Source organism: Amphiprion ocellaris, chromosome 13, assembly GCF_022539595.1.
Source record: "Amphiprion ocellaris isolate individual 3 ecotype Okinawa chromosome 13, ASM2253959v1, whole genome shotgun sequence".
In the NCBI taxonomy this organism is placed as follows: domain Eukaryota; kingdom Metazoa; phylum Chordata; class Actinopteri; family Pomacentridae; genus Amphiprion; species Amphiprion ocellaris.
The window spans coordinates 25,067,029-25,090,203 of record NC_072778.1 but is presented as its reverse complement, the minus strand read 5'-3'; the positions used below and the strand labels follow the sequence as shown (position 1 = coordinate 25,090,203).

The window sequence follows — 23,175 nt, the reverse complement described above, 5'->3', positions numbered from 1 at the left end:
TAGGCTCAGTTGGCTGCTGTCTCACTGCACGTCTCTTCTCAGTATTTCAACGGTAAATGTGAAAATTCAGCGATTTTGAAAAAAAAAATTAAAAATGGAGAAGTTAAATGGAAACTTAACTTTATAGTACAAATCACTGAATAAATGCAACCATTTATTTTTTCATTTTACATTTTTGTCTTTCCATGATGACAGGTGAGGCACGGCCTCCCCTGCCTCCCCTGCCTGCACGTCACTGGATAATGAGGTGTATGATGCAATGTAGCTTGGAAGATTAAACTCCCAGAATATGATCAAAGCAGTGACTGACACTACGGGTAAATATAAAGGTTAGAATGCACAAAAAAGAAATACACACAGAAAAAAAGGAAGTATCTTCATTTCTATCTGCCTCTGCCCTCAGGAAGAAGGTTCGGGTCGATAAGAACTCAAACCACCAGATTGAACCCTGTACAGCCTCACGTTCACTCACTTTAAAAGCTTGAGACGAGAAGGAACTGAAACTGCACTTTTGCACTTTAATCAGTCAGCTGCATCTCTCTCTCTCTTTCTCTCTCTCTCTCTCTCTCTCTCTCTCTCTCTCTATATATATATATATATATATATATATATATATATATATTCTTACTTTCAATGTATTTTTACTATTTTTTAGTGCACTGTGTGTTTTACTGTCCACGTCTTTTAACACTGACTCCGTGACTGGTGAAAACTAATTGCATGACAATAAAGATTCTTGACTTCACTCTGTATAATCTAAAATGTGCAGAAGAATATTTGTCATGGAGAAGTTTGTTCATTTAATGCTGTAAGTTGAAGCTCAGTCTTCTGCTGAAGCAGACAAGCTGCTATGTAAACTGTATATAATTTCTATAATCACCAAGCCTGAACTGTGCTTCTCTTCAGACACAGTTGCTGTGACTGGCTCTGCTTTCTGAGCTGTGATTGGACGGTCAGAGCTTGGGGGCAGTGCTAATAGAAGAGCAGGAAATGTTTCAAAGCTTCCATCATCACTGAACCACACAGTGAGCCTCACAATGTGAGTACATAATGTTTTTCAAAGCAGCAAAGCCAGAACCAGCACAGCTGAAAGGACCCTGGTCCTGACTGAACCTGGTTCTGACCCAAACCAGAGGACTAATGAGATGATAAAAACATCTGTGGTGGGTTTATTTAACTGTGCTTGTTTTGCATCTCTTCAGTTGTTTTGTGTCGCTTTGTGATTGTTTTTGGTCTCTTTGTAACTGTTTCATTCCTTTTTGTGGTCACAGTGTCACTTTGTGTCTTCTTATAGTAGTTCTGCATCTCTTCATGGCAACTTTGTGGTTGTTTTGTGTCTCTGTGGTCATTTTCTGCATCTTTGTGGACATTTTGCATCCATTTGTGATTATTTTGTTTCTGTCCCTGCTTGTTTTGTGTCTTTGTTGTTGTTTTGTGTTCTTTTAGGATGATTTTGTGTCTCTTTGTGGTCATGTTGCATGTCTTTGTGGCCGTTTTGCATCTCATTAAGTTTTTTGTGTCTTTTTGTAGTTATTTTGTGTTTCTTTGCAGTTGTTTTGTGTACCTTTAGGATGATCTTGTATATCTTTGTTATCGGTTATTTTGTGTTATGATTGTTTTGTCTGTGGTTTCTTTGTGTCACTTTGTGGTTGTTTTGTGTCTGTTTGTGATCATTTTGTGTCTCTGTGGTCACGTTTTGTCTTTCTGTGGTTGTTTTGTGTCCCTTTGTGCTTATTTTCTGTCTGTTTGTGGAGGTTTTTGTGATCATGACTGAGCCCCAGCCCGGTTCTGACCCAAAACCCAGATTCAGAGGGAGTACAGAGACGACAACACGTTTTCACTGTGTCCTACGATCCCCACAAAGTCAGGCATACTGGACTCACACACACACACACACACACACACACACACACACACACACACACACACACACTCACATCTGGATTCCATCAGATTCCACAGCAGCTCAGAGATCAGATCAGACGGCAGAGCCCCTCAGCACTTAGGCAGTCAGCCTGTTCCCAGCCCTGATTCTGACACTGATACTGTGAAGCCACAGGCCTGCAAGAGGAAGAGGAAAGCAGCTGCTTCCGTGGAGACAGAACACTGTGACGGAGACGAGGCAAAGTAGCAGAACAACTGAAGAGAAGAATGAGGCTGTTTGTGGGGACTCTGGTTCTCATCTGCCTGCTGTCGTCTGAATGCAGCGGCTCTCCGTCCTCTCCTCCTGCAGATGAATGTTCCAGCATGTCTGTCCGTAAGTCTTCTTCTCTTTTTCCTGAAAGCACAGTTGTACCTCAGGATGCCTTTTCATTGACTATTCCTGAAACGCAGATTAAATATCAAAACAACAGTCATGTCTTTCTGCCATCTGTGCAACTGGGAACATTTGAACAAAGTAAGGACATTATAATAAATAGTCTACACTAGCAGTGAGTGCAGCCCCGTGTAAAATCAGTGAAATGTCAAATGATTCTGAACTGTATCACCTTTCAAAAGCTGCATCATGACTACCATTTTTTTCTTCTTATGAATGATCAAAGACAAACACTTTAGAAAGACTGTGTTGAAAATTAAGACCCCAAAGTGAAACTCAATGCAACCAAAGTGAATCCAGATGTGATCACTGAAACTAAACTGAGTCCACTTGTGATTTCCAGTCAGCTAAACTGTGTAAGCATGATTCTAAAATGAGCTGTGAACAGCAGAACTTTCTCAGTTTTGGACCTGTCCTCTGTCTATGTCCATGTCTGCATCACGGCTCTTCATAGAAAGAATTGCCAGAGAAACTTAAAAATCTGACTGTGAGACATCACAAAGATGTAAAATGACACAGGATGATCAGTTAACAACAACAAAAAATCAGTTGAAACACAGTTGCAGCATTAATCAGGAGGTGCAGGAGGTACAGAAGGAGCCACGGTACCACTAATCAGAGCTGCAGTGGTCGTCCTCCTAAAATGACTCCACAGAGAATGAACTACTTTCACAATCTAGCTGTGAAGAACAGATGGCAGCTGCTCCAAATTTGGCACAGGGTTATCAATGGTGGGTGCTGTGGCTGTACTGCGGGCTGGTGGCATGTGGTGGCTCTGTCCTGGTGGGTTGTCAGGGCGCATTGCGGGGTGTGGGGGCCCTGGGTGTACTGCGCTCACCTGGGGCCTGGTGCGGGGGGTATGCGGGGTGCCTCCCTGTCGGCGTCGCCGGGCCCCACCACACTGTCCATTTTTACCCTCTGGACTCGCATCGGGTCCCGGCTCCGATTTCCTCTGGCCAGCTCCCGGTGGCGGCCTGCTTTGTGCTGGGCTGGTTGCCATCCCTTCGGTGGGCCGCTCGGCCCCTGTGTCTGGCTTCCTGGCTGCATGGGGCCGTTGGCCCCCTCGGGGGTGGGGTTTGGGTGGCGGGTGGGTCCTCGTGCCCCGGGCTGCCTGGGTCGGTCTTGGTGCACTGGGGGTGTCGGTAGCTGCTCCCTCTTGTTCTCCGGGTTCGCGTCGTTCAAGGTGGCCCCGGTGGCTCTCTGGGGGTGCCGCCCTGTGGCTCCTACGGCCCGGGGGGAGGGATGCCCTGTTGGCTTGGCCCTGCCTTGCAGTGACTGCTGTTCTGGGCTTCCGGGTCCTTCACACTTGCATGTTTGATCAGGTCTCGCCAGCTACTGCTGAGTCCCATTTCAGTGAATGATGGGACCCACCAGAATGTGCTGAGAATCTCTCCAGAGTCTCTACCCTAAACTCATTCTCTGTTGCACTAGTATCCTCTTCTGGCCTGTTCTATTCTATTCTATACTGTCAAGACATCCACAATTATGGTGCTCAGTACCGTTTGTTTAATTATTTATTTATTGAATCTCTTTTTCTTTTGTGTTGGTTTTCTTTTTTTTATTTATTTATTTTTTCTGTTTTATTGATGGGCAGTTACATTTGGATTTATAAAAGTGTTTTTGGACTTGTAGAAGTGTTTTGTCGCTTGTAAATTTGTCTTGGAGGTTGTAAAAGTGTTGTGCATTATGTAAATTTGGTTTGCACTTCTCGGCCACCATACCATACTCATTGAGAATGTAACGTGGAAACAGTGGTGCAATGGTTATGTCTCTGGACTGCTGGTCAGAAGATCAGCGATTCAAACCCTGATGTAGCCATCATTGTTTTAAAATGTCATACCTTTTCCAGACATATACTGCATAGCCACGGATTTGCTCCATGGCACTGATTCATAATCTGCCCTTTATTATTTGTAGTGCTAATAATAAAGTTTAAAAAAAAAACAAAAACTAAATGATACAGAAATCATGTATTTAAATGTATTTGTGCTTTTATTCAGTTTGACTATCCACTTTGTGCAAGACAGCAAAGGTACAAAAGTTATTTTATATTTATGCATATTATATTTAATTTGTCTATATATACACAAATGTTATAAACAAGCACTGATATGTTTAAATGAGAGGTTGAGAAAATCACAATTCAAATTCTTCTAATTATTATTGTTATTGTATTTATACTGCAATAGTCCAAAATTATGTGAATATGCATGTACATAGTTTATTGAAATAACATAACCTCTGCCTCATTGCCTCTAGGAACACAGGAAACACACTGCAACTCACTGACAGTAAAATAATACATCTCTCTGATGCACTTTGCCCATGACAACAGAAACATACAGAAACAAAAAGAAGCCTGGCAGACTTTATCCTCTCAGCAGCTGTGTGGTTAACTAGCGGCTATAACTGATGAGAGGTGTGTTAGAGTCAGACACACACACAGGATGCTCACTTCACTTAGTCATCTTGTAAAAATACACCGTGCTCAAAAAAAAAAAACACTGCAAAACCTCCTCACCATCAGGACCATCAGTTGTTGAAGTCCTCCCTCGGGTCTCCGAGGACACTGATCTTGTATGTGTCCACAAGTGAGACTGGTCCTGCATATGTCCAGACACTAAAGTGATTGTGTAATTGTCCTGACATTAGACTAATCCTGTAAGTGTCCTGACATTAGACTGATCCTATGTATTGTGTCTACAAGTAAGACTGGTTCCGCATGAGTCCAGACATTAGACTGGTCCTGTTCATGTCCAGACATTAGACTGGTCCTGTTCATGTCCAGACATTAGACTGGTCCTGTTTGTGTCCAGACATTAGACTGGTCCTGTATCGTCATGAGTTTCTGTGACAAGAGGTGGACACTGGAAGCAGCATCTGTTTCCTGTTAAAATTCCAACAGATATTACAAAATACCAAATATTGAGCACAGAGACTCTCCACAGTCTACAAAACTGATGTATATTCTGGTCTCTGCAGGTCTGCGGACGTTCCGGCTGGTGACACGATGTAACTTCACCACTCTGAAGGAGAAGCAGCTGAAGGAGATCCAGGCTCCGACCACCAACCTGTACCTGCCAGTTCTGTACCTGCTGGCCTTCAGTGTGGGTCTGCCCTCCAACCTGCTGGCTCTCTGGGTTCTGGTGTTCCGGACCAAACCACTGCCGTCCACCGTGCTCCTCATCAACCTGACGGTGGCTGACTGCCTGCTACTGCTGGTGCTGCCGTTTCGAATCATCTACCACTTCAAAGGGAACAACTGGGGGCTGGGTGAGCCTTTCTGCCGTGTTGTCATGGCGGTGTTTTACGGCAACATGTACGGCTCCATCTGTTGTCTGGCCCTCGTGGCTCTGGACCGATACATTGCTTTGGTCCACCCATTCGGTGCCAGGACTCTGCGCAGTCGACGAGTGTCCCTGTACATGACGGCGGCAGTGTGGGCCGTGGTGCTGGCTGCCATGCTGCCGCTGCTGGTGTCGCAGCAGACGTACATGCTGGACGAACTGCAGATCACCACTTGCCATGATGCGCTGCCAGAGGAGGAGCATGAGAGCTACTTCATGCCTTACTTCACCACCTTGTTTGCCTGCTGCTTTGTGCTGCCCTTCGCCGTTGTCTTGTACTGCCATGCCGCGGTGCTGCGCACTCTGCTGGCCGAGAGGAAACGCTACGGCCATGCGGTCCGGGTCACGGTGTTGGTGCTGCTGGTCTTCATCGTATGTGTGCTACCCAGCAACGTCCTCCTCCTCCTGACCTACGCCGACAGCTCACCGGATGGAGACGGCGAGGACGTTTATGTCCCTTACATGGTCAGCTTAGCGGTTTGCTCCTTCAACAGCTGCATCGACCCCTTCATCTTCTACTTCGTGTCGGCAGAGTTCAGGCAGAAGGCTCGCAGCGCTCTTTGTTGCCGCGGCGACTCTGGAGACAAGCCGTCCTCTCCGGCGAACATGTCCTCATCATCCTCTGGCCAGAGGTCACAGGTCACCCTGCTGTCCATGTCCAGCCAGCGAGTGACGACTGAGGTGCCGTGAGAGTCACATGACTGCTGACATCATCACAGCTCCTCACAGAATATCAAACTGAGAACGTTGTCCATGTTCTGAAGGCTGTACTGATCGCTGATCAATTATTTAACCAGAAATAAAGAAAACATGATGAAAGAGAAGATTCACTCTGCTGCTCTGTGCAGTTTCAGGGGAAAGTTACCCTTTAAATCTCTGAGCTGTAAACAGGTTTATTTGAGGTCAGAATGAATACTTAAACTAATAAATATAAAGCATTTACAGTTTCTCTAGAATGATGATAAACCTTCAGATTTCAGACTTATTTTGGAAATGAAGCAGCTCACAGGAAAAGAAGCTGCTCGCTGACACTTGATTAAATATAGTCCAGAACCTTTAGAATAAACCTGAATACGCCCAGTCAGCTCCAAACACTTGTGTTCACTTCACTGCTCAGAAGTGAAAGATGTAAACAGAAACTATGAAGCTACTTCATATGTGGAAACACAAACTTGTTCACTGTAAAACACAGACATGAAGACAAAAATCCGAAAAAAGAAAAAAAACCTGCCATGGAACACCACGTCAAAATACAAAAAAAAATATCAAAACAAAAAGAATCTGTGTTTTATTTTTCAGCTTAGATCACATTTGCTGTAGCTGTCCAGTCATCTGGATGTACCAGTCTCAACTCCTCCCTTAAAACCATGTAGCACTTTTCCTTTTTCAGCTTCCACCGTTTTGTCCCCTGCTCATCCCTTACCCTCTTCATCTTCCTCACCACCAGAGTCATCCTGCCCTCCACCATTCCATGCCTACCATGCACTAAAACCTAAACTTCTAGCCTTGCTACCTTTCCACCTGGTCTCCTGAACATACAGTACATCCACCATCCTCCTCTTCATCATGTCAACCAACTCTCTAGCTTTTCCTGTTATAGTCCCAACATTCATAGTCCCTACTCTCAGTCCAAGACTCAAGACTTTCCTCTTCTCTCTCTGCCTATGAACTCCTTCCTCCTCTCCTTTTTTGACCAACAGTAGACCACTTTCCACCGACACCCCATGGGTCAACAGCACCGATGGCAGTCGTTGTTAACCCAGACCTTGACCGATGTGGTATGGAAGTCATAGGATTGATTCGCATATTGAATTTAGCATAGGGTTTATGTCGGAGGCCTTCCTGACACAACCCTCTGCATTTATCCGGGCTGGGGACTGGCAAACGGAGGACACTGGCTTGTGACTGAATTTCAGCGTCTACATGGATATTAAAGTCACAACTTTATCTGAACTGAAGCAGCTGAGAACTCTGAGAACTCCAATTAATACTCAGAATAGGGGGCAGATGGGCAAATAGAAGAACTAACACAACTGTTTTTTGTGTTTTCCAGTTCGATGTGAGAGACTAAAGGTAAGGCTTCAAACAAGTTCTAAGTTCAGGTTTGAGGTTAATTATTAAGTTCATTTTTGAGTCTGACTGTACTTGCAGAGAAATAAATCATTCATATGACTGGGAGGGTTGATTCAGGACTCAGGAGTTGCTGTTTCCATATCAGATATGAGAATGGTAAAGAGCTGATCTTTGAGATGTGCAGGTTCAGACTGGTTTGTGATATTTCGGTGCCTCCAGCTCTGAAGAAGGACGATCATCAAACTCATGAGAGGAGCAAAAAGCTTGATTGCAACAGGTTCGGTAAGTGGAACTTTAGTTTGTGTTTGTCAGCAACAAGCTGCTGTTTGCTGCTGTTGATGTCCACAATCACCCTGTCAAGGTAGAGTACTGATCTGCCAGAGTAGATCAGTAGTTCAGTTCTTCAGATGTCCTCACTAGAACATTGCCTTTTTTCTCAGTGTTCCACTTGTTTATTTCAAACATTACATGTCAGCTGTGTTTAGTCACAGATGTTCAGTGCCGTTAAATGTAGATTTTTCAGTTGGTTGTATTTAATTCAGTTAAAGTAATGATCACAGTTTCAGTCTCGTAATTGTTCATCTTACAGTTTTTTCTTCTGTTTCTTCCTTTGGTTGATGGAGGAAACATTCAGATCTACTGATAATACATGAAGAACTGTAGAGGTTCTTGTATCTCATCTTTTATTGCAGCATCACTTTATCACACCATGTTGAGTATTTGACAGTTTTGATTGAACACACTGAAGCTATTATTAGTGAGGAGCTTCTGGAAGCGGTCTTGTATTATCAGACATGCAGCTTTGACCTGATTTGTTTCACTCTTCTTTAAAGTTTAAAATATGATCTGAATCATGTCTGGAATCTGGCAGAACAGCTTTAATAGAATCACTACTGTCAATATTATGAACTGGTTTTGAATTTTTAATTCTTGTTATTTGTAATTATTTTTTTCTTGAATTGCTCTGTTTATTCTTTTTGTAAATTTTCTGTATATATATATATATATATATATATATATATATATATATATATATATATATATATATATATATATATATATATATATATATATATATATATATATATATATATACATATACATATATATATATATATAGATAGATAGATAGATAGATAGATTTTTTTTTTTTTTTTTTTTTTTACAAAAGACTTAAAAGTAGTTTTTGAAACATGGTGGACAGATTCAGTGAAGTGATTGAGTAACTTGTTCCACAGTTTCTATCTAAAGCTTGTTAACTTGGACACGAGGGACCGTGAGCTACTGATCATACAAAGACTGATGCTGCAAAGTGTGTTGGACTGAATCATGGGACCATGGAGCATTTCACTGATCTGAACGCAGCTGTTGGAACAAACCAGACACAAGGACACAGATCCAGATATGACTGCAGACAGGACTGACTGGGACCTTCTACTGGCCTCAGTGGACTCTCCAGAAAACCCCATAGATGTTTCACTCCTGAATCCTTTAGGTCATTCCTGCTCAGGTCCAGATGTTCCAGATGGGAGGGGTTGGACTTCAGAGCTGAGACCAGAGAATCACAGCTGATCTCTGACAAACTGCAGAACTCCAATCTGAATACAGAATAAAAGATGTGAGTTAAGGAGACAAAGTTCCTGCTTCAAATCATTCAGAGTTTCATCATGAGTTCAGAGCTGAAGAAACTTCAGAATGTTCAAGTTTAGAAAATGGAAGCTTCCAACAGCTGACACTCACAAGATGCAGCTTCAAACAGTCCCACAGAACCGGCGAAGGAGAGCTCTCATTAATATTAATGACAACATGCTGCTGCTTCAATAAAGATGGAGTGACTTCAGCTCTGAAACTCTGCAGCTCCTCTAGTGTCTCCATCAACACAAACTCATGCTGAGCAATAAACACAAGGAAAAAAAATTCTGACACTTATTTCACTTTCTGCTCAGAGTCACACAAACACACAAGAAGGAAACGTGGACAAAATGAGGCTCCACGCTCTAAAATATTTTCATGTTTTGGAACCATGGAGACGTTTCAATCAGGACTTTACATTCAGATAATTTCATTATTAATCCATCTGTCATTGATAGTGTAAAATGTCCATCACAGTTTTCAGAGGACCAGGTGACATCTTCAAAATGTTTTCTCAAAGACAAACATCTTGACTTTCAAATGATTCAAACCAGAGAAAATAAGAAAATCAGCAGAAACTCCAGAAGAAAATGTTCCCATTACATGACTTCAACTGTTCATCAGCTGTTACAGCTTTTGCTGCTGCGTGAAGAATTGATGGGTCAACTTCACATTTCATCAACAGGAAAATCAAACCACTACATCTTGGATTTGAACGTTTCACTTCCTAAAACATCACATGGCTTCATGCGAGTGTTGAACCAGCAGATGCTGAATATTAGTTTCACTGGCAGAGGCTGAAAAACAGCTTGAATTACAGCTAAAACTATCAGTCCACTATTTTATGAGTCCATGGACAAAAGATCAGAAACATTTCAATGATGGTTTCAGTCATTTATCCAGCAAAAACATCAAACTGCTTCCAGTTTGTCCACTGTCAAGAGTTTCTATTTTCTATCGCATCAGACTGAATATTTGTGGTTTTGGACTGTTGCTGGAACAAAACCAGACATATGAAGACATCACCTTCAACTCTGACAAAGTGGGATCAACATTTTTCAATGATTTTAAGATTTGATGAACTAAAATACTGAAATAACTGACATCTTCATCAATAATAAAAACAGCTGTTAGTTGCTACAGTCAGTTTGAAGTGTAGAAAAACATGAAGTCAGATCTGAGCTGAAGATCATGTGTGTCAGAGTTTCACAGTCAATTATTCACTGGAGAATTTTTCTGGTTATATTGAGCTGTGAAATGTGCAGCTCAACATTTCTCTGACAGAGTCCAAAGACAAAAGCAGAGAAGACGAAAACAGATGATACCATGAAGATCCTTAGTGTGGATCAGTAGAATATCAGCCTCATGGCAAGTTTAGTGTCACCACCACTTTACATCAGATTCATCTCAGCACACAAAGAAATAATGATGTCTGACCTCAGAGTCTTCAGGCTGTAGTCTGGACTCTCCAGAAAACCACTCAGATGTTTCACTCCTGAATCCTGCAGCTTGTTGACACTGAGGTCCAGATGTTCCAGATGGGAGGGATTGGACTTCAGAACTGAGGCCACAACTTCACACTGACTCTCTGAGTCTTCAGTCAGAAAATCTGTCATGACACAGAAATGACAAAATATGTTATAATGAAAGACGCTTTGTATTTCTTTCACGCATTTGTTACCAGAACATTTGGGCACATCAGTGGTTCAGCTGATCTTATCTGACTATGTTTGACATGAACCTGAATTGTCATCAGCCTCTCACCAACCTGCACACTTTGAATCTTTCTGTGGTTCAAATGATTGTTTGATTTCATATCACACAGTCAGAAACAGGAAGTGTTGAGCTTTGATTCCAATCAGCCTCCAGTCAGCTTCACTGTGTGATGAAATGTCTGCAACAAGCTCTGTCCTGTCAGACTGTTCCATCCAGTCACACTGGTCCAGGAAGTGAGTGAAAAGCTGCTTTAAAGTGACATGGATGCAGCTAATATCCACATGAACGCAGACACAAATGATGGAACAATGTTGTTCAGCCACGCTGTGGAGGATGCTAAGGTTTGTTGACTGTGAGTCCATCTAGTGGGAGGATGAAGAATGACTGTGAGATAATGGCCTCCACATGTTGAACAGATGACAGTATCAGAAAGTTCATCTTTGACAAAGAATCATTTCCTTTCAGCTGCAGGTAAAATGTGGTTGAGCACACCTGTCCAGGTAAGAAGCTGTTCAGATAGTTTAGAAGAAGAGAATCACTGAGCTGCAGCTGCTTTTTCAACACCTGTGACAAATCTCTGATGTGTTTTATTTCTGTCTAGATATTTATGTTGTAACATCTCTGAGTGTGATTCTGTTGTTCAAACTGTGTTTTAGTTTGCTTGAAAAGATGACAATTTTTTTTTTTTAAAAAGTGTGAGAATAAAGTGAGAGAGGTGTGAGAGTAGAATGTTAGGATGAGAACAGATGTGTGTTGGGGATCAGCGTCCTCCAGTGGTCACAGTCAGTAACTGCAGCTCTCCATATTACTCAGTTCAGAGCTCTGAGAACCCAAAAACAATCATGTTTTTAAGTTCTAATGTGGCCTGAAAGTAAAAGTCAGACATTTTTGTTTAGCTGGCATATTCAAATTAAGGAAAACAAAAAAGATGCGTTGATTTGACTAAAATGTGTTATTTGTGGTTTATTTTTTAATCATAAACTCTACATACAATCATATTTTCTTCTTGAAAATAAAGTACATAACACAAAAATTACCTTTGAATAATGTGGAATAATGTGGAAATATTAGTTGGAACAACTTAACTTTCTTGAATAATTACTAATAATATCATTTGCAATGTTACTTTTGTCAGTTGTGGATTGTTAGTATGAGTATTACATGAAATATTTCATTTTCGTGTGTAATATTACTTTACTACTTCAGAATCATTGCTAGTATTACTTCTTATTTTTTTAAATTCTAGCCTTATTTCAGCCTACTTGTTTTTATTTTAAGAAATATATCATATTTATATCATATTTTTTCCACTGCATTTATTCTCATTTTATGTATTTTTCTTCTTTTTGTAATTTATGGCCAATAATTTCATTCGGGATTAGTAAGTTTATGTTTTATTCTATCTTATTATTAGTTTAAAGACTGAAGTACAGTTTGTTGATTTCAGACAAAACTAAAATTGAGGTAACTTAATAGAATTGACGAGATAACTTTTCTTCACCTGGTGAAGTTGTGTTCAGAGTTTACTCTACACCTGCTCATACAGCTGATGGAATATGTTGTATTGCTGCACTTAGCGACTGCTAGTTGTATTTAGCTCTGAAATTTGGCCATGTGACCCTTCAGTTTAACAAACTATTAATTTGACTAATTTGCTCAGGACTTTGCATGTTTACTTGAAATTTGTGGACAAATTTTAATTTGTTTTGTGTTTGATTTTATGATTTAAATATTATGTTTTGAAACACACAACTGCAGTTCACAATATTAAAGTTCATTCCTAACAGTTTTGCTGTTGAATGAAGCTACTACAAGGAACCAAAACATCCATCCATCCATTATCTATACACTGCTTAATCCTCACTAGGGGCTGGAGTCTATCCCAGCTGACTGAGGGTGAAGGTAGGGGACACCTGGACAGGTAACAGTCTATCACATAGAGACAAACAATCGCACTCACATTCACACCTACACACAATTTAGAATCACCAATTAACCTCAGCATGTTTTTAGACTGTGGGAGGAAGCTGAAGAACCTGGAGAAAACCCATGTATGCACAGGGAGAACAAGGAAACTCCATGCAACAAGATCCCAGAAAGGCCAGAATGTGAACCGGGGACCTTCTAGCTGCAAGGCGACGGTGCCAACCACTGATGAACAAAAACATGAAAAGCCAAAAGCTGTTGATGAAAATATAATTGGAACAATTTCATTCCTTAAAGTATTTGTCAACTCACAAATTTGTTCATACTTTTGATAATTAAATATGCAAAACACAAAAATGACTTTCATGATTGATTTAGAGGTATTTTGATTTAAAGTTAGTTGGATCTCTCCTCTTTGTGTTTCTTTGTCCCTGTTCAGTTGCATCCAAATTTATTTTAAACCTTATTTATGTTGTGTGACTGCTGCTTGTCCTTGCTCTCTTTGTATGTTTTCCCTCCTTTTTCATTAGTTTCATGTGTTATGTCAATCAGTCGTCTGTCCGTGGATGTACAGTGTTATGTCCTTTGCGGTTTGACGTGATGGTCCATGTGTCTCTGGTGTCCAATCACCTTCTGAGTCTATGCATATTTGGATTCTATTTCTTTGGATTACTTTCTTAATGTATTTGCTTATTTTAATGCTGTTCTAATCCTTTGCCTAACTCTTGTTGATTAAAGTTTGAGTTTGTCTGAGTCTTCCAACAGTTCTAGATGTGTTTCTGCTAGCAGTCATGAAGAGCTTAAAACACCTTTGATTAAAGAGGAAAAGCTCATTTTGCTGACATAATGTAGTGTGTTGGTTGAACATAATTTCATTTGTGGTTGTCAGAACTCATAAATAACAATGTAAACTGTTTTGTTTTCTTTCTGTTTGTTGAGCCTGAACATGATTTTTTGAAGTGCAGCTCTCTATGAATCTGATTCCTTCCTTCCAGTCCAGGTAACAAAGGTGTCACCAGAACACTTTCTCTCCTTGTTCTGCAGTAGCACTGTTAGTTGTGCAGTTTTTTACATATGCTGTCAGAGTTGACTGAGGACGTCCTGCTGGGTTGTCACCTCCTCAGTCAGAAGCTGAACGGCGGCGGAGTTTCCTCCTCACCGCCCAGCAACAATCAGAGAGGAAACAGGACGAGCCTGAGACAATGCAGCTCTGAGAGGAGGCTGAGGGCAGCTTCCCTCCTCAGAGCCTCCGTCACATCCGGCACACAACCAAACCAACAACCAGAGACACACAACCAAACCAACAGCCTGAGACACACAACCAAACTAACAGCCTGAGACACACAACCAAACTAACAGCCTGAGACACACAACCAAACCAACAGCTAGAGACACACAACCAAACCAACAACCACAGGTACACAACCAAACCAACAGCTAGAGACACACAACCAAACCAACAACTGCAGACACACAAACTAACAACTAGAGACACACAACCATACCAAAAAAATCAAACACACAACCAAACCAACAACCAGACGTGTACAACCAAACCAACAGCCTGAGACAGACAACCAAACCAACAGCCTGAGACACACAACCAAACGAACAACCAGAGGTACACAACCAAACCAACAACCAGAGGTACACAACCAAACCAACAGCTAGAGACACACAACCAAACTAACAGCCTGAGACACACAACCAAACTAACAGCCTGAGACACACAACCAAACCAACAGCTAGAGACACACAACCAAACCAACAACCACAGGTACACAACCAAACCAACAGCTAGAGACACACAACCAAACCAACAACCAGAGAAACAGACAACCAAACCAACAACAAGAGACACACAACCAAACCAACAACCAGAGAAACAGACAACCAAACCAACAACAAGAGACACACAACCAAACCAACAACCAGATACACACAACCAAACCAACAACCAGAGGTACACAACCAAACCAACAACCAGACACACACAACCAAACCAACAACCTGACTAACAACTAGAGACACACAACCAAACCGACAATCAATATCTAACAACCACTTTCATAAAGCCAAACTCAACAACCTTAAAACAACTAAAAAACAACCATCCACATACAACCAAACCAACAACTAGAGACACACAACCAAACCAACAACCAGAGACACACATCCAAACCAAAAACTCAAACACACAACCAAACCAACAACTAGAGACACACAACCAAACCAACAACTGGAGACACACAAACTAACAACTAGAGACACACAACCAAATCAAACATCAAACACACAACCAAACCAACAACCACAGACACACAATCAAACTAACAACAAGAGACACACACACAACCAAACCAACAGCCAGAGACGCACAACCAAACTGACAACTCGAAAAACGCAACCACCTTCATACAACCAAACTTAACAACTGTAACACAACCACAAAAACAACCATCCACACGCAGTAAAACCACAAGCGGTGATACAGAAGCAAAACAACAACCAGAGACACACAACCAAACTAACAACTAGAGACACATATCCAAACCAACAACTAGCATCACATAACCAAACCAACAACTAGAGACACACAACCAAACCAACAACTAGAGACACACAACCAAACCAACAACTAGAGGCACAAAACCAAACCAACAACTAGAGACACACAACCAAACCAACAACTAGAGACACACAACCAAACTAACAACCAGTATCAAGCAACCACATTCATAAAGCCAAACTCAACAACCTTAATACAACCAAAAAACAACCATCCACACACAACCAAACCAACAACTCGAGACACACAACCAGGGACACACAACCAAACCAACAACCAGAGAAACACAACCACCTTCATACAACCAAGTACAACAACTGTTACACGTAGTTGTTCATGTAATTACTTTAAACAAATTATTTTACAAAACTAATTAACTACTAATTAAAGTATTAGGGACATTTTAATTTATTCTTTACAAGTCGTATAAATAATAATTAGAATGATGTTGATACAAACAAATTATAGTATAATAAAATGAAAAGAGAACAATGATAATATTTTATTATTATTATTATTATTATTATTATTATTATTATTATTATTATTATTATTATTATTATTATTAATAATAATAATAATAATAATAATAATAATAATAATAATAATAGTGCATTATAATAGTACATTATAATAATTGATTAATTAGCCTGTACTTATTAAATTATTATTATATTATTTTCCTATGTTAAATAATAATAATAATAATAATAATAATAATAATAATAATTACTATTATTATTATTATTATTATTATTGTTATTGTTATTGTTATTGTTATTATTATTATTATTATTATTATTATTATTATTATTATTATTATTAACAATAATAATAATATTATTATTAGAACAATTTAATATAGGTATTATTATTATTTTTTATCTTGACTGTATTAATACTACTAATAATATTACTACTACCACTACTACTACTAATGATAATAATTTTTCCATTTTCACTTTGGGCGATATTTTATGCATTCTTTAAATAAATTACACTCTAAAAAGCATTCATTTGTTGAACAGCCAAACATTTAACATTTAAAAAAATAACAATGAAACAATAATAATGTTTGACATGTTAAAGCCGTATTATTTATGACTATGATGTGATGGTGTTTTCTGTGTCCTGATTCCTGCTTTTTCAAACCTCTGCGGATCTTTTACACTGACAGCAGCGGCGCTGATTCGCGGGAACTTTCCGTCTCCGTTCACTCAGACTCTCTGCTCCGCTCAGACCGACAGCTGCTCCGCGCTGCACCGCCCTGTTCACCGGGACACACACCGAGCACACCGCACGAACCGGACCCGACCGGACCTCCTGCAGCTCGGATCAGGCCGGGTTCTGAGGGGACACTTTTGGACTGTGTTTTCCTGATCGACAGCGGAGCTACTGCTGCTGTGAGTCCGCAGGAGGAAGCTCGTCCAGCGGCTGCTGCTCCGGAGGATCCCCGGTCTGCCCAGGTCATTCCAGAACCACAGTGTCGGTCCAGGACCTCTGGTTCCGACCGGTTCTGTCTCACACTGTCGGAAGGTGCGCACTTTTAATCTGTAAACTTTCAAACTTTAGCGCAGCTGGAGATTGGAGCCCAAGTGAGATATTTCGAGACAAGTAGTTGTCTTGGTGCTGAGTCGGTTCCGTCCCGGTTCTGTATCTATTTTGGTTCCGTTTAGTCCTGGTTCTACTTTGCCATGTTCTGCTTTTGTTTTCTGTTGGCTCCGGTTTTGTTTTGTTCTGGTTCTGGTTTAGTTTTGTCCTGGGTCTGGTTTTGTTTTGGTTCTGATTTTGTCATGGTTTTAGTTTAGTTTTGTCCTGGTTCTGGTTTTGTTATGGATCTGGTTTTGTCCTGGTTCTGGTTTAGTTTTGTCCTGGTTCTGGTTTTGTTATGGATCCGGTTTTGTCCTGGTTCTGGTTTAGTTTTGTCCTGGTTCTGGTTTTGTTCTGGATCTGGTTTTGTCCTGGGTCTGGTTTAGTTTTGTCCTGGTTCTGGTTTAGTTCTGTCCTGGTTCTGTTTTGTTTTGATTTCCTTTGTTGACTGCAGTATTATGAAGCTGTTCCTTAGGTCTGGTTCAGTTTTGTCCTGGTTCTGAGTTTGCTCTGGTTCTGGTTTTGTCAGGTTGTAGACCAGGTTACATTAAACCTGTTGAGATGTTGACTTCTGTCTCCTCCGGTGGTGACTGTTTCCTGTCTCTGGTTCTGGCTCAGGTTGGGGTCAAGTTCTGGTTCAGAATCTGGTCAGGTTCTGGCTCATGATCTGCTTAGATTCAGGCTGAAGTTCTGGTTCAGGATCTGGCTTCGGTTCTGATCATGTTCGGGTCCAGGTTCCTCATTTTGTTCCATGAACCCTGTAGTGGATGTCAGCTGGACCTCCATCCACCCCGAGCTCCTCCTGCAGCCTCAGAGCAGCAGAACTGAGTCAGAAGCAGGGGGTGTTTGAAACGGATCATTAGAGGTCTGCAGGTTCATCAATCTGCTCCATCTATTGGCTGTCTGTGTTTTTTTTTTTTGTTGTTGCTGCAAACGCTTTATTTTGAAACAAGACATGTAGAATTATGTGATTTAGACGAAATATTACAACTTTGTCCTGAAATTTGATTCATTTTCCTGATGAAACCTCAGATGCATTCAAGGACCGTCTGAAAGGTGAAGAGATAGATGATTCTTTCTGTTTTTAATTTCTGGCTGATAAACAGTGTCAGTTTTGTGATATTTTTGTAGGTTTGGGAATTCAGAAGGTTAAAACAGCTCAGCAGCAATTTAAAGTCACACTTCCAACCACAGCAACAGAAGCAGAGGATTGTGGGTATTGTAGTATTTACACCAATACAATATGTGAAACTGTCAAATAAAACCTAAAGTGGAGAGTTTTTAATTAGACATGTACGTGTACTGTTTCATCAGGAAAATTATCCAAATCTAAGCTTAAAATCATGGTATTTCATCAAAATCACTTCATTCTACAGTTCTCATTTTAAGGAAAATCTTGAGAAGTAAAGCATTTGCTCGAAATAGATTCTGTAAAAACTTCTTTCCATCTTAGCAGATGATTCTCCATGACTCACTCAGCTGTCAACAGTATCATCAGACTTTCAGCTTTTCAACAGCCCCTGAACGCACTATATGTGAAGTATGGTTCCATCAGGAAAATTAATAAAATCTGAGACAGAAACAGAATAAAAAACTGTAAAACAGTAAACAGAGGATCTAGTTGTTGGAGATCCATCCAGCATGGTGAAACATCTTTGTGCTGATGATGAGAGAGGAAAAGTCTGGAGAGGAAACATGGAAATAGTTTAACATCTATAGTATGTTGAGCCTCCAGTTTTTCCAGTGTTGGTAACATCTATGGACACTTGGAAAAACATTGGACAAGATGTTTCAGGTTCTTTACGTTTTTGAAACTAAGAAATGTTTATTTTCTTCTTCTGTTTGTCTTTAATTTAAACATTTTTGTAAAATGAATAATCAAAGCAATGTTTTGTTTTTAGATTTCTGTCATTCTAATGCTGTCATGCTGGACAGACAACATTTCTGAGTTCTGTCTCCTTCATGGTTGTTCTGTTTCCACAGAGCTGCAGGACTTTATACTGTAGTGACAAATGAACCCACACTGAAGATATGAATTTCTTACTGCACCTGAACACAGCACCACCAGTAAAATGTCTGCACGCAGTGAATATAATGGTCACAGATGGGATGTTTTTTTTTGTTCCCAGAGTTCCCAGTGTTCCCAGTCAGCGTCAGTGTGTGGTTCCAGCCACAGCTCTGGAACAATCAGCCTTCTGTTTGTCACAATAGAGCCTCAGTCTTATCGGCCTCCTCCCTCAGCGTCCTCTTTGCCAATGTGTCCGACTCACGTTCAGTCCTGCAGCACCTCACTAATGCAACATGTCAGAGAGAAACTCAGGCTGATCCCACAGCAGCTTCACTCCGATCGACAATCTGACCAGTCCTATCAGAAAAAACAGGATCTAAAAGCAGAATCAGTGCAGCACAAACAAAGTTATGAGCTGGGCTTGTTCTAACACCACAGAACCACAATTCTGGTTTTCACAAAATTACACAAACTTTGAAAAACAAGACACAAAACCTTAAAAAAAGACAGACAAAACCATCCCAAAGACACAAAAAGAGCCACAAGACTCGATTAGCTGCTGCTAGCTGCTGTAAAATGCCTGTTTGGTGCAGATAATCCAGTTGTATTTACAGGAAATTCATCTATAAAACAGAGAAATCAGAGCTGCATCTGCAGACAGAGAACAATCACACATTTAGGAGAAAAGGAGCTTTAGAGTTAATGTTGATCTTTGTTTTCATTCAGCTGTTGTTTGGACTCAGACTGGCTGAGACATGAAGTAAGAAAATTAAAGATGTCGGTGCACAAATGAGAAACTTGGACAACTATGAAATAGTACAATAATAAAAACAGGAATAAGAGCTTTTACGTTTTCAAAACAAATTAATCAATTAAAACCTGAGCAGCTGTTAATATAACGACTGAACTTTTTCACTTTGTGCATAGAAACTTGGATTTCTGACTTCAGTTCACCTTAAATAATCATCCTATGTTTATTTTTTTATCATGCTAGAGTTTCCAGTTTAACTTTCCAGTTTTTAATATGTAAACTTTTGGTTTCATTTCTTCTGAGCTGCTTTGTACACTTACATACAGTTTGTCACAAAACTTAAATACTCATTTGGCTTTTTTTAAAAATGAAAATCAATCATTTAGCAGCTCATTCTGTACTGTAGAATGGTTTGCTGCACCACATGTTGATTCATGTTTGTTTTGATTTTTCTAAAATGAATAATCAATTGATTTTGTTTCCTTTGTTGTGATTTGTGTCGTTCTAACTGTGTGAAGCTACACATCAGACATTCCTGAGTTCTCTCTCTTTCATGGCTGTGCTTTTCCACAGAAGTACAGGACTTTATGTTGCAGTGAGAAATGAGTCTGAGCTCTGCTTCAGTGCTTTTAGTATCAGAGACAGACAGACACACGGACTGACAGCATTTGCAGCAGAAGAGGTGGAGGAATGTGAAGGCTGGAGGTGAGGATGAGGATGAGGATGAGGATGAGGAGGGAGTGTCTGGTGTTTGGGGAGATGAGGGAAGGGCAGCGGAAACTGAGGGCGAGTCTGAATGAAGGCACTGTTCTAACAAACTCACTGAGGTTAAAGTGGCTGAGCTGAACGTATCAGAGATGTTTCATGTCTCCTTGTGGGTGTTTTGTGTCTCCTGGTGCCGTTTTGTGTGTCTTTGCTGTCTTTACCAACTTCATCTGCAGTTATGATAAGAACAGCCTGCCACATAATAAGTGTTGAGCCGACTGAAAAACAGCAAAATGTTCCTGACTGCATGTCCTCCATCTAAGGATCCTTTTAGATGTTACTCTGCTCATGGATTTCTGTGGATGGGGCTCCATGCTGTGTAGCAATACCAGCCTCCTGAATTTGCACCCAGAATGCTCCAAACTTATATACATAATCACTAAAGCAGCCTCTGGAATTCACCAGAGGGACAGAGGTAGAGGAAAAGAGCAGAGAAACCAAACAAACAAACAGAAAATAATGAAAAAAACAGAGATCTTCATTTACACAAAGTCATTCCATCTCATTTTTAGAACATTTTCTCTCTTAATAGCATGAAATATGAATTATAATAATAATATTTAGGAAATGTGGAAATTTTTTGCAAATTAAAAATTGAGACTGTTTGAGCAACAATCTCTCAGGAACTATTAACAATAAAAGTCGGAAAAGTCCACTGTTATTTCCTGTCATGCCAGTGATTCAGAATCTGCAATAATGGACAAGGAGAAACCATCTTTAAAAGTCCCATCTTTCAGCTCATATTAACAAAAAAATAGATAATGCAAAAGTCAAGTAACGGTGTTTTCTGAACCAAATGTGGCTGCATGTCACAATAATACAAAATAAATAAAACATATTGAATGATTTTCAATATGAAATGCTGTGTACAAAAAAAACTTGCCATGTGTGTCAATATGCAATTATTAACTATAAATATATATATATATATATATATATATATATACACACATATATATATATATATATATATATATATATATATATATATATATATATATATATATATATATATATATATATATATATATATATATATATATATTGGAAAGTATTTGTTATGTCAAGCTAAAATTTCTGACATACAATTTTAAATATCCATAGTTTATGACAAAAAAAAATCAGAGATGGTGGAGCAGAAGGACACTAATTATTTGAAATGGGACGACCCACAACATGAATATTATAACAGGTCCTCTGTGTTTGGTGAATCATGGTCGCTGATTTGTAGCAGAACTATTATTTCTGAAAAATAGACATGACAGACTCACTGACAAATTAGCAGAATCGTCCTTCAGGTGATCATGGTCCTGTGCAAAGATGTAGTAGTTTCTTTTCTCAACACTTTTTTTATATAATGGATAATAATACAGAATCATACAGGGTTATACATTGGGATTTAATGTCGAGTTAGTGTGGCTGTATGGGCTGCTAATGTGCTGTATGTAATATTCCTGATCATGTAGACTACCAATCCAAAGTTTGGACACACCTTCTCATTTAGTGTTTTTTCTTTATTTTCACGACTATTTACATTGTAGATTTTCACTGAAGGCATCAAAACTATGAATGGACAAGTATGGAATTATGTAGTAAACAAAAATGTGAAATAAGACAAAACATGTTTAATATTTTAGATTCTTCAAAATAGCCACCCTTTGATTACTGCTTTACACACTCTTGGCATTCTCTGGATGAGCTTCATGAGGTAGTCACCTGAAATGGTTTTCACTTCACATGTGTGCCTTGTCAAGGTTTATTTGTGGAATTTCTTGCCTTCTTAATGGGGTTGGGACCATCAGTTGTGTTGTGCAGAAGTCAGGTTGGTACACAGTTGACAGCCCTATCTGACAACTGGTAGAATCCATATTATGGCAAGAACCAGTCAGTTAAGTAAAGAAAAACAGTCCATCATTACCGTAAGAATTGAAGGTCGGTCAGTCTGGAAAACTTCAAAAACTTTGAATGTATCCCCAACTGCAGTCGCAAAAACCATCAAGCGCTACAACCAAATTGGCTCATATGAGGACCGCCCCAGGAAAGGAAGACCAAGAGTCACCTCTGCTGCTGAGGATAAGTTAACAGCAGTTCAGATTAGAGCCCAGATAAATGCCACACAGTGTTCTAGAAGCAAACACATCTCTACATCAACTGTTCAGAGGAGACTGAACCAATCAGACCTTTATGGTCAAATAGCTGCTAAGAAACCACTACTAAGGAAAAGCAACAAGCAGAAGAGATTTGTTTGGGCCAAGAAACACAAGGAATGGACATTAGAACAGTGGAAATCTGTGCTTTAGTCTGATAAGTCCAAATCTGAGATCTTTGGTTCCACCCGCCGTGTCTTTGTGAGACCAGAAAAGGGGAACGGATGGTTTCTACTAGAGGTTGACCGATATGGGATTTTCAAAGGCCGATGCCGCTACAGATTTTTTAAAAAAATTTCAGCCGATGGCCGATATCTAAAGCCGATTGTAGAAG

The 23,175-nt window shown here is 40.0% G+C and overlaps 2 protein-coding genes and 1 long non-coding RNA gene across 4 annotated transcripts in view; 2 read left to right on the top strand and 1 right to left on the bottom strand.

Moving 5' to 3' along the window:
• Window positions 1-1,017: 1,017 nt before the first annotated feature.
• On the top strand, window positions 1,018-6,488 carry si:ch211-132p1.2 (proteinase-activated receptor 4). 2 transcript variants are annotated; one of them, XM_055016295.1, is made up of 3 exons: window positions 1,018-1,163; window positions 2,060-2,257; window positions 5,300-6,488. In XM_055016295.1, exons 2-3 carry the CDS (start codon window positions 2,152-2,154, stop codon window positions 6,352-6,354), a joined length of 1,161 nt encoding a protein of 386 aa, XP_054872270.1. In that variant the 5' UTR covers window positions 1,018-1,163; window positions 2,060-2,151; the 3' UTR covers window positions 6,355-6,488. The 2 variants fall into 2 exon arrangements, with proteins under 2 accessions (XP_054872270.1, XP_054872269.1); XM_055016294.1 differs by having other exon boundaries at window positions 2,054-2,257.
• Window positions 6,489-8,898: 2,410 nt separating this feature from the next.
• LOC118469419 (uncharacterized) lies at window positions 8,899-17,971 on the bottom strand. The gene is made up of 3 exons (XR_008603776.1): window positions 16,733-17,971; window positions 10,807-10,978; window positions 8,899-9,335 (listed from the first exon to the last, which is right to left on the bottom strand). It is a non-coding gene; the product is annotated as an uncharacterized LOC118469419 (long non-coding RNA).
• arap3 (ArfGAP with RhoGAP domain, ankyrin repeat and PH domain 3) overlaps window positions 16,982-23,175 on the top strand; it is a 35,900-nt gene continuing 29,706 nt past the window's right edge. The window contains exon 1 of the mRNA XM_023295723.3: window positions 16,982-17,116. The gene's annotated coding sequence lies outside the window, so the exon portion shown is untranslated. The remainder of the gene's footprint in view (window positions 17,117-23,175) is intronic.

Coding starts and splice junctions, on each gene's coding strand:
- si:ch211-132p1.2 (XM_055016295.1), top strand. CDS start 2,152: ATGAGGCTGTTTGTGGGGACTCTGGTTCTCATCTGCCTGCTGTCGTCT. Junction 2,258..5,299: donor ATGTTCCAGCATGTCTGTCC/GTAAGTCTTCTT, acceptor TGGTCTCTGCAG/GTCTGCGGACGTTCCGGCTG.